General features: G+C 37.1%; 1 protein-coding gene across 5 annotated transcripts in view; it reads left to right on the top strand.

The window, feature by feature from the left end:
- PPP3CA (protein phosphatase 3, catalytic subunit, alpha isozyme) overlaps nt 1-14,528 on the top strand; it is a 337,575-nt gene extending 323,047 nt beyond the window's left edge. For 3 of the 5 annotated variants that reach the window (XM_011943204.1, XM_011943208.1, XM_011943205.1), the window contains 2 exons: nt 8,061-8,158; nt 14,298-14,528. In XM_011943204.1, coding sequence (XP_011798594.1) covers nt 8,061-8,158; nt 14,298-14,494 — 295 coding nt within the window. In that variant the 3' untranslated portion in view covers nt 14,495-14,528. Of the gene's footprint in view, nt 1-8,060; nt 8,159-11,148; nt 11,179-14,297 lie in introns of all 5 variants that reach the window. The other 2 variants (XM_011943206.1, XM_011943203.1) reach the window with 1 other exon arrangement.
- Nucleotides 14,529-15,903: the final 1,375 nt, after the last annotated feature.

The raw sequence follows: 15,903 nt of genomic DNA, 5'->3' as shown, positions 1-15,903 counted from the left end.
TGCATTTATCAGACACATTTCACTAGATTTCTAGGAAATGAACTTCAACCATAGAGCTATTCATGTGAATCTATATTATTCTAATTATTGAGAGAAGAAATTACTATGTTTCAATTTCCATATAGTAGTATATTTTGTAAATAGATTATGAATCATTATTAAGCATTTATTTAGAAAACAAATGTTTTCTTGAAGGAAACTCACTCTGGTTATTTCTAAATAATACAATCTAACATTTCTCTTCAGAAGATTACTTTAAAATATGGTATATGTTAGGAGTATACAGTCAATTCAAAATGATACATATTAACGAGTAAATAGGAACACCTTGGGAAATATTACATCGACAGTTGGATAATTTAATAATCTAATTTTTTGCCAAATTTTTGCCCCAACTCTTTCTCGTAGAGTATTGACACTGGCTCTTTTGATTTCTCCTCTTGCTATTTCTATCCTATTCCTGGTACAGTCACTAAAGAGTAGCTGAATGACTTAATGCCAAAAGAGGGAGCCATGAGAAGGATGAAAAGCATTATCATGCTCTCTCAGAGACACCACATCAAAGGCAGTGAGAACTCTATGGTAGCCAGCACAATCACGACAAGCCGTGTTCAAGCTGAAAATAGAGCATCATTGCTCCCTTCTGTTACTGAATGAGGCTACCTTTGCTCTATTGCTCTACGTTTCCAACTACCAACTACATTTTCAGGGTTTATTCATTCATGCCATAAGTAAATATAGTAAAACTTAAAGCATTGATTAAGTACCATGGAGAAAAGAAATAAAGCAATGTAGAGATGGAGCAAGTGGGAGATAAAGAACTTCTTTTAGTGTGTGGTCAACAAAAAACTTTTTGAGTAATGGTATTTGGGCAAGCATGGGTGACCTTCATGAAGAAATGGGGTAAGGGAGTTCAAGGCAAAGAGAATAGCAAGTGCAAAGATCCTTAAGTAAAAACAAAACTGGCAGTTTTGAGGACCACAAGGAGGCCTGTATGGCTGGAAAAATGTTCTGTGGGAACAAAGGCATATATGAAGGTCATAAGCTTAATTGGAACTCTGAGTAAACACTTGCTTATTTATTGTGCGTCAGATTTACCAATAATGCTTTCATTTCTTGTTCTGTCTGAAGTCTCTGAGGGAAAGTAAAAACAGCTCTAGAATTTCCATGACTATCCCATGATAAATGGACTATTTGAACCCAGTGATCAGTGACTTGACTTAAAATTGCACATGTTCGTAGAAAAATAGAAGCAAGCTATTTATTATTGTTTTTCTATAATAAAAGCATCCATAGCACATATGCAGAATATAGAGAGATCTTATCCAGAAAAAAAGTAAGTTAAGCTTAGTAAGTAATGATTGAGCATTAACTGTATACCATGCACTGAATTAGGCAATCTAGATACCAAATTGGAATGCCAGCCAGATAGATAATAAACTAACATAAGAAAATAAAGTGTGTGCTAACTACATGAATAGATGTCCTGCTGTGGCATTAGACAGGAAGGAACCTTGCGTTTCCTAACTGAAATGTTCATAAAGAGGTTAAAGTTGGAGGAGTGCTGTGAAGGATAGGCTGGATTCCAGGACAGAGAGGAATGTGGTGAAGGCATTCCTGGAAGTGGAAAAATTATCAGGAGCACAGTCACACAATCCTAACAGCAATATCAATGAGACATCCTTTTATGGGGCACTTACTAAGTGCCAGGTTCATGCCCCATGTTTTGCACATTTGACAATAATCAACACAGGAAGCTTGCAAGGTTGTGGTGACTTCACTTTCCTGTGAGGAAATTGAATCTGAGAGAGGCTAAGCAGAGTGTCCCAACTCACTCAGTTGGGGAGCAACACTAATGAGAGTCTTACTCAAAACTGTGCTATGTGGTCTAGTATAAATTCTAAGCAATACTAGTAATCTAGTAATGAATTCTAAATATATTCAAGGACTGACTAGCAAAAGACGTGAAGGTGAGTGAGGAATCTAGTTAAAAAGGAGACTGAAAATATATTGAAGTCCATATCCTTGAGTGCTTTGAATAGCATGTTAAAGCATTTAATTTTTTTGTGTGTAGGCAATCAGGAGTTGTAGAATTACTTTAATGAGATTAGAGGCATGCTCTAACCCATGTTCCACTATACATGTTAATCGCAACGTGAAGATTGGCTAGCAAGGTGACATATGGATAACCAAAAATGTAAATACATATAAAATAAAATGTAAATTTTAAAAAAAGAAAAACATTTAGGAAGCTTTTGAAGTAATTCCAGCAAAAGGCTGGGCCAGGCTATGGGAGGAGAAGTGCAAAGGAAAGGACAAATACAAGGAATTTGGGAAAACAGAACGTGACTAATGAATGTGGAATGTGGTACAAATTTGTCAGATATACTTGCCCAACATGTTTCCTACATTTTGGAAATGTGCAACGTTATCAGGGAACCAGAAAACTGTCTTTAGCAGTCCTTGCAGATAAAATACAAACCTGTTGCCTAGGATTCGCCAGTCAGATTAATGCATGGTAAGTAAGACTTTGTTTCAAATTGAGCATCATGAGGAGGCAGCAAGGCAGGACGACAATTGTCCTGTCAGGTGTGGAATCTCATGGGCCAGCAATGGAAGAGCTTCCACCTCAGCATTTTGGGAGCTAACTACACAGCATTAGTATGAGCTCTGGCATTGGCTATGAACATCAGTGGCAAGCCTTTCATGGAGCCCACCCCACAGTGTGGACAGGTACTATTACTCTTCCCAGCTACAGAGCATCGAAGCCCAGTTCTCTGGATCTGTGAGCTCTCTAATACCTTTAATATATCTCTTTCCTGTTAAAATTAGCCAGAATAGATTTCCGATGTTGGCCATGAGAACCCTTACCTATGTGAAAGGCTACAGGAGAGAGGAAATATTCCAGAATATTCTACAGAGGTTCCAGTCTGTGCCATGGATAGGATGCCATTGTCTAAGGAAGAGGAGGAAGTATTTTTCAATTTAAGTATCTAACAGGTATTTATAGGGAAGAGTAGGATGTATTGAATTTGGCAGAGCATTTATGTAGAGGCACTTAGAAATTCTGCCCTGGAGGTTCAGAGAGAGGTGAGGGTTAGAAAAGCAGATATAAGAGGCCAGGTGTGGTGGCTCATGCCTGTAATCACAGCACTTTGGGAGATCGAGCTGGGCGGATCACAAGGTCAGGAATTTGAGACCAGCTTGACCAGCATTGTGAAACCCCATCTCTACTAAAAATACAAAAATTAGCCAGGCAAGGTGGTGCGTGCCTGTAATCCCAGGTACTTGGGAGGAAGAGACAGAAGAATTGCCTGAACCTGGGAGGCAGAGGTTGCAGTGAACCTAGATTGCACTACTGCACTTCAGCCTGAGCAACAGCGCAAGACTCTATGAAAGAGAGAAAGAGAGAGAGAAAGAAAGAGAGGAGAAACGAAGGAAGGAAGGAAGGGAAAGAGAAATGCAAACAAGAGTAAACAACACAGAGACAAGAGTGCAGTAACGTAAGCTGATGGTCTTGCTAAAGGAGAGCGTGAAAGGTGAGAGGGGGAGAATAAAGAATTCTTCAGAACAGCGCTCTCCAATAGAAATAAAATGTGAGCTACATCTGTCATTTTAAATTTTCTAGAAACCACAGTAAAAGGGGTAGAAACAGAAACAAATTATTGATTTTTATAATATAATCTGTTTAACACAGATATCCAAAATTTTACCATTTTGACATTTGATCAATATAACACTTATTAAAGGGACATTTTCTATTCATATTTTTCTACTAAGTCTTTGAAATCCCATGTGTATTTTACACTTACAGCACATCTTAATTCGACTAGTCATGTCTGAAGTGGTTAACAGCCACATGGAACTGGGGCCTACATATTAGAAAGCATAGGTCTGGAGACAGAAGAAAAAGATCAGCCTAGGAACTGAGACGATGTCAGAGAAGGAAAAGGAGAAGCAGGAAAAAAAGCATTACAACACCTAGGGCAAAGAGTCTTTCAGGAAGGAGGGCGTGGTCATCAGAGGAAATTACTGCAGAGACTACCAGTTTGAATGAGAACTCAACAGAGATAGTTGGAATTGAAAAATGAAGAAGCTGCTAGAAACCATTGAGGACATGGCTTCCGCATGAGGCAGGAATGGCAGTCACAATTAAGGGAAGTAAGGAATGTGGTTGAACAAGAAAGAAAAAAAGAGCAAGGAAGGAAGGAAAATGACCATCTTCTTTGCTGGAACATTTGTAGCAGTGTATCATTTAATCTTCATAGAAATACCATAATTACAGATGTGATTTAATAGAGAAGAAAACTGAAGCCCAAGAAAGTTAAATGATGTCCCAACATCAGTCTTATGACTGGGATGTTAGCCTGAGTGTGACCCCCGCAAAGATGTGATTTCCCAAAAAGATTTTTCTACTATTGGTACAAAATTAAAATTTTGAAGAAATTTTGAAGATTAAAAAGAATACTTCAGATTACCGGAAAATTTTTGTAGGTAAAAAGTTAATAATTTACTTGGCTTTCTCAGAGCATTATGGGTTATAATTGTTTGTTTGATGAGTCCCGTGTTTTTTGGGGTTTTTTTGTTTTTTTGTTTTGTTTTTGAGACAGTCTCGCTCTTTCACTGTGGCTGGAGTGCAGTAGCACGATCTCAGCTCACTGCAACCTCCACCTCCTGGGTTCAAGCAATTCTCAAGTCTCAGCCTCCCAAGTAGCTGGGATTACAGGAGCATGCCATCACACCTGGCTAATTTTTTATGTATTTTTTACTAGAGATGAGGTTTCACCATGTTGGCCAGGCTGGTCTCAAACTCCTGGTCTCAAGTGATCCGCCCAGGTCTGCCTTCCAAAGTGCTGGAATTACAGGTGTGAGCCACGGTGCCCAGCCTGAGTTTGATACGGGATTTGACACAAAGATTCTTGGTGTATGTAGGAATTATAATCACTCATGAGGCAAAAGCCATATTTTGAATGTGGATGTAAAGGAAAATTGTGGTCATTCTTTAGAGATACTCACAATTTTCCCAAATCATATTATCATTCAATGTATTTCTTCAGGGGACCTCTAGTGCTTTGACAGACCACAGAAGCTTAAAAAGTTTGAAACACCTGCATGAAAATAAACAATAATCAATTATCTCAAACTTATTATTATTATTATTATTATTATTATTTGAGACAGAGTCTTGTTCTGTCTCCCAGGCTGGAGTGCAGTGACACAATCTCGGCTCACTGCAACCTCTGCCTCCTGGGTTCATGCCATTCTCCTGCCTCAGCCTCCCGAGTAGCTGGGACTATAGGTGCCAGCCACCACGCCCGGCTAATTTTTTGTATTCTTTAGTAGAGACGGGGTCTCACTGTGTTAGCTAGGATGGTCACGATCTCCTGACCTCGTAATCCACCCGCCTCGGCCTCCTCAAGTGCTGGGATTACAGGCATGAGCCACCGCGCCCGGCCATGAAACTTATTATTATTATTATTATTATTTTTTATTGTATTTTATTTTTTGAGATGGAGTCTCACTGAGTCGCCCAGGCTGGAGTGCAGTGGCGCGATCTCACTCCCGGGTTAACGCCATTCTGCTGCCTCAGCCTCCGGAGTAGCTGGGACTACAGGAGCCCGCCGCCACGCCTGGCTAGTTTTTTTTTTGTATTTTTAGTAGAGACGGGGTTTCACCGTGTTAGCCAGGATGGTCTCGATCTCCTGACCTCGTGATCCGCCCGCCTCGGCCTCCCAAAGTGCTGGGATTACAGACGTGAGCCACCGCTCCCGGCCAAACCTATAATTTTTAAGTAAACTTTGCAGTAGAGGATACAGAAATCTAAAATGTGGATTAACATTTCCATTCTCGATGCAACTTTTACTGTTTTATTTTTGGCAAATATTTTTGAAATGTGAGCTATGTACCAGGTACTGTTCTAGTCTGGGTGCTGTGGATGCAGCAGTGATTAAAGCAGACCAGAACCCCTGTTCTCATGAGGCTTGTCTAGCTGGGGGGTGCGAGAGGGCGGGGGATGGCGGGAGGGGAATGGAGTGGGCAGGAGACCAGAAGTAAGGAAGTAAACACACCGTATCGTTTTTCAGGGGTGATAAGTGCCTTAGATAAAATAGGCAAAGAGAGAAGGGTAGAAAAAGGGATTATTATTTTAAATGGCGTTCCTAAGGAAGTCCTTGTTTAGAAGGCGATATTGGAGCAAAGATTAGAAGGCAGAGTGGGAGTGAGCCGCACAGATGCCAGGGGAGGAGAATGACAAAAAAGTGCAGCGCCCCTCGGTGGAGTGTGCTGGGTATATCTAAGGAAAGTGGACGTTGGTAGGAAATGTAGACCAAGAGATGGGTGCCAACAGGAGAGTGTGGGGTAGCTAGTTTATTTTAAGGCCTTTGTGAAACCTCCCTTTCACCCATCAGGAGAGGAGAAGCCATTAGAGAGTTCTGAATACACAAGTGACAGGATTTGGCATAGGTATGAAAAGCCTCACCCTGGCTGCCATACTGAGAACAGCTGTGGGAGGAGGGGGCAAGAGTGTGACTTGGATGGAGCAGAGAGACCATTTGGAAGGCTCCTGCAATCCAGGTAGGTGATACTGGTGGTGAGCAAAAGAGGGAAATCACAGAAGGCTGTATATTGTATGATTTTATTTATATGAAATGTCCAAGAGAAACAAATCTATAGAAAGTGACTGGAAGTGATATAGGGCTGAAGGAAATAGGGAGTGACTGCTTAATAGGTATGAAATTTCTTTTGGGGGTAATGAGAATGTTCTAAAATTGATTATGGTGATGGCTGTACATCTCTGTGAATACATTCAAGACCATTGATTGAATCCTAACACTTTAGGTTAATTCTATGCCAAGTTTATATCTCAACAAAGCTGTTGTCGAAAGAAGTGAGGTAGTAGCTTTGTGAGAACTGGTTAAACTAGAAATATTTTGAGGGCAGAGCCCTCAATATTTGCTGATATAATGGATATGGAATTAGGATAAAAAGAGTTAAAGAGTGATCCTTTACTCTTAAGTAACTAAAAGATGGAATTGCTAATTTCTGAGTTGAAAACAGATCGTGGTAGTAGCAGGTTTGGGGAAAAGTTCAGGAATTCTGTTTGAGTCATGTGAGACACCTTCATAAACATTTGGAGTAGATAATTCTACGTACTAAACTCTCTTCGTGTGTGTGTGTGTAAACACAAATATATGTATGTGTGTGTATGTGTGTATATATACAATTTGTATTTTAAAGACTTTTTTCTGGTTATGTAGAATTGAAATATCACTATGTGGAAAGATTGAGTGGTTATTTAGTCATGGTTATTTAATTATGAGGATTTAACAATTCAAAATGATTAATAGTGTCAAGTAATTAATAAATATAATTGAAATAATGGTGTACTTAAAACTGATTGTAAAACAATTGTCATGCTGAGTAAGAAAATAATTTTATATTAGCAAATCAGTGGGGAAAGTGACTGAAAAAAAAAAAAAAAAAGCTGGGAAATTTTGCCAGTAGGTTTATTGGCTACTTGCCATTATTTTATGTGTTTTTCATGTAACATCTAAATTACTAAATTCCTTAATTTCTAAAAGTCCACTGAATGTAATTCCTGATTCCCTAATCCACAAATCAGATTTTTTTTTCAATCTCCATATGCTCTGTTTTTTATTCTGTCAAATCAAGTCACTTCCTCTTACTTTTGCTGAGCCTTGGCTGAAAAACTTAACATCAGCACTCACTATGGCTCACTTTTAACATACAGAATGCACAACAAACACTTTTTATTGAGATGCCTGATTACAAAATCAAAATGGTTTTCTCTATCTTCGATACTCAAAAGAAACTGAACCTCCCTAATTGGATAATGTAAACTTTATTGTAGCAATCATTTGTGGAACATTACTAGTATATAAATAAATTAAAATAAAGTATGTTTAAAAAGAAAAAAAAAGATCCAGAGAGCCAAGATAGAAGGAAATGTGGGTTCTTATATGCATTTTTTTTTCCTTTGAGTCATTTCTTTTGCACAAAAGAAATTAAAGGTTAATGCCACCCCTCATTGTGCCTTCCAGAGAAGAGAGTGAGAGTGTGCTGACGCTGAAAGGCTTGACCCCGACTGGCATGCTCCCCAGCGGAGTACTTTCTGGAGGGAAGCAAACCCTACAAAGCGGTAAGCAGACCGATGGGTATGACTGTGTGCCAGGGCATCACAGTCAGCTGTGTCATTAGAGCCCTGATTTATTCATTCATTTAAGCTCTGTCTTGGTCTTCAGTTCTTCTCAGCTGGCAGAAGGGCTGAAACCCCAATCAGTTTGATCAGTCATGTCCAACATAATAGCTCCCTCATTCTCTGGAATGTGGTCTCTACTCCACCTTTCCCCCATTCACTCATTCCCGTGTGAATCTACATGTATTCAGCCTAGCTACAGGACAGCTCATTTAGGTCGCCTACATGCACAATAGGTTTGACTACTTTGAGCCACTCCGTTGTCAAAAACAACTTTTAAATTACATTTTTGATAAGTATTCTGGTTATCCATTTCATTTATGAGATTAACACATACACACAAAAGCTAAAATATACCTGTAAGTGTAAATTTTAGGGAGATGATTTCATTATCCTCTTGAATGGAAATCGGAAGCCATATGTGTCTTTTCTCTGATTTATCAGTTGAAAACAAGAGACTGAGTAGAACTACATTTTTGAAAAAAGAGGAGCATTTCCTTTACAGTACAGATTTTATGTTAAAATGTGTAGCTTTCTAGACTAGTGCCATCCAACAGAACTTTTTGTGGTGGTGGAAATTTCTGTATCTATACAGAAGGCACATATGACTGTTGAGCATATAGGGAATATAACCAAGAAACTAAATGTTTTCTTTTATCTAATTTGTATTAAATTTAATTTAAATAAGCCAGGGGGCTAGTGGCTACCATGTTAGCAGCACAGTGCTATAAATTATTTCACCTTTGTTACTTTTTTTATCAAATTTAACTGCTATTATCATTACATAGACTACAATTTTAACACTAGGAAATTGCTATTAGATGAGGCTTTAAGAGAAAAAATAAGAAAATGAAAATATGCTGTAAGATTTTTCAAAACATTCTCAGCCTCTTGCTTATTTTCCTATATCTTTCCTTGAATCTTTTTTGTATTTTCTTTTCTGTCCCTGCCCTTCAATCTAGAAGACTCACTATTCTCATTTATGTTATTTAATAACCTTCTACATGAAGAGTAGTGATCAACTTCATGAATATAGTGCTGCTGAATGATCACATCATGGCTGCATCCCAATAATTGTCTCTGTTTTCAGATGAATGTATTCCAAATCAGTGTCTTTTGAGTTTTTACAAAAAGACAAAAATGTTTAAGTAAGGTAGGAAGATACATAGTATTGAGGAGTAAATGCCCCCTTTAAATTTACAGCTAGGAATTATTTTAACAAGTTTTAAAAAAACACACATAAAAATGTTTCTACCAAATTAAATATCTTACTAAAACATTAGCATAAATGGATCATTTATGTGTCCAAAATGTACCATCTACCTAACTGACTGAAATCTAGTTTCTGATAAGCACATTTTAAGGCACAGCAAGTGTATTATCAGAAACTGTGGGCTACATTTGCTTTAGAACATTTAATAGTGGGCAGTACCATAGTTCTAATATGTCAGTGCTGGTGTGATTCTGAATGTTTTGCTTTACTTTGAAATTTACATTACTTAAGTTTTTCCAGTTCTTTGTTTCATTTCCAGATTTTCACCTGTGTTTTCCCTTAGGTTATTCAGTTTTATTTTATTTTAAATCCATTGGTTTGTGTTTTTCTATGTTGAATCTACACACAAACACACATACACATAAAAGACATACGGGTTGAAACCTTTCTATATGAGTTTGAGAACTTACTGTATATTTTAAACCACGTACATTGATACAACTCCAAAATGTATTGCCTGATGCCCTTCAATTTGTCTAAAAGGATAGACTACTTACAACTTTGCTATGTACTCTCTCTCCATAGTGATAACCATTCCCCGTTTTTATCATAAGGAATCTAGAATCCACTGTAAGTAAGTTATAGTGCACATTTTGCAGTTGCTGTAGTTTTAAAATCTTGAATTATAAGAAAAATGCAAATTAAAGTCAAGGGGTAGAATTTTAATATTAAACATTTTGGAGTTACAGAGAAGTTTTAAGATTTATTAGGGAAGTGTAAACTAACCTTAATAACATAGAAAGACTCATACATTTACATAGTGAAAGTTTAGACCCTAACCTTATTACAAAAATTGCTGATAAAACAATGGGCTTTTCGAGTTCTGCCTCTGAAATACGCTGTTTCTGTATATTCAGTATTTAGGCTGCCTGTTCTTTAAAATGCTGATAGAATTATTGCCACTACTGGCACATTACCACTTGATTTAACATTTTAAGAATTTTATTTCCAAAAAGGATATTCCACTAAGGAAAAGAAAATATAATTGGGCTTGCTGGAAAAAGATGTCCAGATTATATCATACGTTTTCTTTTTTCTTTTTCCTTCACACTCTTCCTACCCACCGACCCCCAAATCTAATCATGCCCGATGTGTTTATCTTGAAAGTTTATCTTGTGTTTATCCTGATATTTTTTTCTTTAAATTTAAATCCCCCTGCTTTTCCATCACATTAGGAAATAGTGCTATTTAATATTAAATAGTTTGAATGAGCCCACTGATACTGTGGCACTGCTTCAACTTCCGTCATTTTGTCTGGCATTTTAAAACTAAATCACCAAGCATAGCAGAGGTTTTATAGCATTCTGTGTGAGTCAGAAGCACAGTTCAGATTTACATAATCTCTTATAATTCAGTCCATGTAAAAGAAATTTTCCTAAGTGTTTTCCTAAAGGGTTAATTGTTTGTTATTTATTTACTGGGCAAAAACTAAAGCATTTAATTCAGATAGGCGTATCCAGCTCATAAATTAAATTTATAATTTCTGTGGCATTTTTTTCTTTCTTTTTAGCATTTCTGTTTTGTTGTCTGTGCCAGAATCTAGCACTTACAGGAACATTAGTTCTCTTAGCTCCTTTGATGGTCACTGATTTGTTCTTAGAGTTAAAAAATCCTCTGCTCATTTTTCTCATTCATTTTGCACCCCCTTTCTTCTCTTCAGCTACTGTTGAGGCTATTGAGGCTGATGAAGGTAAATTGGCCAGTCCCCTTTCTGTTGTACCTGCAACAGATAAGGGCTCTGCTGGGTGTATTCATATTTTTGCTGTAGCTTGTACAGAGTGTGTGGGTGTTGAGCTAACAGTTGTGGCTCAGTATTAACCAAAATGTTCTTGCTTTAAAGGGGAAAATGTCCTTCTATGGTTTGTTTGTTTGTTTCTTTCCCTTAAAGCTATGTTTGACTTTTGTATATGATGAATAATAGAATCACAGAAAACAAAAGGATTATATATTTTGAATGATGTGGGGTGGGGGTTATGGCAGCTGTTTTGACCAGTAGCTTATAAAACAATAATCTTGGAGCTGAACCATGTCCCTCCCTCAAATCACTTTCAGGCAGCACTGAAGATAATAAAAATAGCCATCTTAATTCTAGTCTTCAGAAGTTTGTAGCCAAAGGAAAAAAATGTTCATTTAAATAGTGCTTTGTTGTAGTTCAACATTAATTTATGTCTCTAAAAAATATTCCAACATGAGACAGCTGTACATGAGATGAACAGTTCTGGTAATCTTAAATCAAATTTTAACCTACTGGTATTTGTATGAGAATTAACACCATCTAAATATTATAAAAAGTTCAAAAGCATCTAGTGGCTGTGTAAGTGGCCAATAACAAGAATAGCAAGTATCAAGTAGCACTCAATTGATGAATGTATACTGAGTGTCTGCTTTGTGCCAGGCACTGTACTAGGAGCTGCAGGGGAAATCAAGAAGTGTCCATCTCCAGCTGTGTCCTAGCACTACTCAAGGACAGTAGAGTCGACCCTTTAGTAATTGCTTTTTACTTGACTGCTTTTTAAATATATAGTTATAAGAAAACTGCATAATCAAAATAGTTGTTAATAATATACATACCATATCCTTTGGAAATTTCAAAAATAATAATTTGAAGTTCCCCTTTAAAACAAAATTCTTCAGTTGTATTTTGTTCTTGCAAGGTAATTTTTTTGTTTTTCTCAAAATTATGTGCATATGGTCCTTTGGTATGATATAAAAAGTGCCACTTTAGACTCTTCCAATTTGTACATGATTTGGATATGGTAGGGGAAACAATAGCACTGTAAGAGAAAATACAACTGCTTCCTAAATAGCAGTGAATAAACTGCTATTTATGTGGGAATTCTCTATTCCTCTTGGCAAATTCTAATCTGCAGTGTGCATTCTTGTTGATAGTTTGGCTGTTTTCTGTGGTTTCTGTGACTCTGTGTTGTGTTAAGTATACTACCAATGTAAATTGCTAATACCCATTGTCTGACCAGCAACTACAGCAGAGCACATTCTTCCATACCAGGATGGACAAAAATGATTAGAAATGGAGCCCCATTCCAGAAGTATCCATTGTTCTCGCTAGATTTTTAATTTTGACACTCCCACCCTATTGGCTTTTAAAACCTAGAAATTTCACTTTTACCATTTAAATTAATTAAATCATTTCATAAATGATAATGATGACAAACTTTTATACCTGTTAATTATGATGAAATTATATTCACAGTAGTTTAAAAAAAAAAAAAACAGTAGAGTACCACTTCGTGCCATTCTTTTTTATTTCAAAATAATTGAGTTAGTTTTCAGGGTGGGTGCTCGTTAGACAGCTCTATTATTTTGCAATTTATTACTAAATTAGAGAAGAATTAACAAGCTTTGCTTTGGGCCTTGGTCTTTCCCCATTTCCCCATCTTACTCCTCTCACAGTTGACTAATCACCATTATGCTAACCTTTAAAATGCAGAGGGGGGGGAAACTTATTTCTTATCATTTAATGAGTATTGAAACGACTGTGTATATCTTTTAGGAATCTCATCCATACTAATAAAAGGCACTGCACATTTGCGTAGGAGTGACTGGTAAAGTTTCAGCTTGAAACTGCTTTCCTTTTTTTTTCCCCCCCAAATAAGGTTGGGAGGATAAAGGTACCATGAAATTATCCTTAATCAGCCATGGTGATGCAGCCCCATTGAGCATTGGTGATTGGCCCTGAAATATCTGGCTTGCACTTCACAGGGAGTAAAGCAAACTGATGTCATTGGTTCCCCATTTATGTGTTTTATTTGCAGCTCACCAGTTGGTGTACTCACTGAATAAATCATTAAGTTTTTTGCACAAATGCCTTACCTAGCTCTGTAGCACACTAAAGATTACTTTTTTAAAAAATCAAGTATCATTCCCACTTTGAGATTCCGTGTTTTAATTGAATAGGACCAAAACCAGTTCAATTCATTTTTACTAAATATTGTGAAAGGCATTTTTTCCTTGTTATAATTTAACCATCACTTACATCTACATTGATCTACTGAGTTTTTCTTTCATTTAGGCAGTAATGGATACCAGATGAACATCAGTTTGACCTGTTCGCTGCTGAAGGGCAGATAATACATTTCTACCTAGTGATCTTACCTTGATTTTTTTGAGTTTCTCTTACCTTGTCACTCACTCCACATGCTTCCAAAGTTGAGTGGAGAAACAGGAGTTTATAATTTCATTTTTTTTCATGCCATCATTGAGTTGTTTGTCAAGAAGTTCTTTCTGGGATTCTGAGATGGCATGGAAATGCCCTGGTTAATTCCTTTTCTAGCTCCTTTTAGCTCCTGCTTTAAGCCCTTTACTAGGTTTTTAGGTATAGCAGACATACTGATTCCACTGAATTTGCCATTACCTAGCACAATGGAAGAATACAAAGAGGGACATGCTGCAGCCTGTCTAGGTTAAGGTGTTTGATGCAGTAATCATGCTAATGATGTGGCCAGTTGATGCTGGTTCTAGAGGCTTGTCCCTGAAAGCAGCTTTCCTCTTTACGTGTCCACTTTGGATTTCTTTGATCTAAACTTTCATGAAGACAGGAGAAATGCTTACATCTTAATAACTTCAAGAGGACATTTTGGTTGGCAAGAGACATTGGCTGTTTTCAAACCTTTGGTTACCTCCGAGTATGGTAAGGAGTCTGTTGTGTGGTGTGCAGGTCCCGTCACTTTGTTCTTCACTGAAGGATTCCCTCTCACTGAGAAATCTCTAACATCACCTGCTGCGACAGCTGTGCCTTTTGTTTTCCTTTGGATAATCCTGTTTTTCTCTTTTTAATGATTTTCTGTTTAGCTATCAAAGGATTTTCACCACAACATAAGATCACTAGCTTCGAGGAAGCCAAGGGCTTAGACCGAATTAATGAGAGGATGCCGCCTCGCAGAGATGCCATGCCCTCTGACGCCAACCTTAACTCCATCAACAAGGCTCTCACCTCAGAGACTAACGGCACGGACAGCAATGGCAGTAATAGCAGCAATATTCAGTGACCACTTCCTGTTCACTTTTTTTTTTTTTTTTTTTTAAGACAGTCTCACTCTGTCACCCAGGCTGGAGTACAATAGTGCCGCGATCTCAACGGCAGTAATAGCAGCAATATTCAGTGACCACTTCCTGTTCACTTTTTTTTTTTTTTTTTTTTTTGAGCTGCAGGGCATGATGGGGATTGCTGCATATCAGCAGTTGGATGTTCTTGCCTCTGACAGTAGCTTATTTGCTCTGGGGGCCGGGAATTGGATTCAGTTTACACTATCATTAAAAAAGAGGGAGAGAGAGAATAAACTATATTTTGGTGGGGGTGGTGATTAAACACCTCCTTGGGGTATGCCTTTTAAAAATGCTTATAGAGAAAAAAAATTTTAAACAGAAAGCTAATGCTAGTATATACTGCAATGTTAGGGGAATGAACATGTTTTCCTACTGTGTTGGGGACTTCTAGATAGGTTAATGAAAGGCCTTTTTTTCTGTTACTGGACATGAAAACTTTGTCTAATTTCTTACTCTATTGTACGTTTACAGTCGCAGCACTAAAAATGGATGACATCAAACATTTTTAACAAAATGATGTACAAACTAAGGACTATTTATTGATAATGTTTTGCTACTCTTGTCAGACAATGGCTATAAACTGAATTAGGCAGTCTTAAAAAAAAAAAAAAAAGAAAAAGAAAAAAAAAGAATGTTGCAAATTTGTTAAAATGCCAAAAAGGACAGTTTAATTTTGTACAGATTATGCTTACCTCAGGTTTCTTTAGTGTGCTTGAATGCCCTTCTTTCCATATAACACTTATATTATTAATTCGGCAATGAATCTCTTTTCTTTAAGTTTTAAAAAAACTGGAATAATTACATCTGTCTTTTTTGCTGTTTATATTTAGGGTTTTTTGTTGATAAAATCAAGTCTTGGTTGTGGCTTGCTGAATTAAATATTTATGAGTGGTGCATTTTTAAGTATAGTGAACAAGACACCATATTAAGTACAGTGATAAAGCATCTATATTCTGTAAAAAAAAAAAAAAATCTGCCTATGCATGTTTTTTAAGAAAAAAAAAATGGCTGTATCGGCCTGTATGGGACTGTAATGCGCTTAGTGGTCTGACATATACTGGAAATGTATGTAAACTGGCGTACTTTATATTCTCTAAAATGCTTAATGCCTTTGAAATTTTGTAATCAAAAAAAAGCTTTGAAAAAATCTAAAGGGGAGAGTATTCTTTAAAGTTTTTAACATAAGCTTGTCAGTGCACATGTAGATGGTTAGCATGTTTAGCAAACCTTGTGAAATTATAATCAGTTTGTAGTTACATGTGAAACTCTAAATGCATGGTAACTGTTAATGTCATAACAGTTTAGTTATTTTGTTCTGTTCTGTCATGTGCCACAAAATATGTACTTTTTT

The sequence above is a fragment of the Colobus angolensis genome, unplaced genomic scaffold (genome assembly GCF_000951035.1).
Source record: "Colobus angolensis palliatus isolate OR3802 unplaced genomic scaffold, Cang.pa_1.0 Scaffold217, whole genome shotgun sequence".
NCBI lineage: Eukaryota > Metazoa > Chordata > Mammalia > Primates > Cercopithecidae > Colobus > Colobus angolensis.
This window is presented reverse-complemented; position numbering and strand designations above follow the sequence as displayed.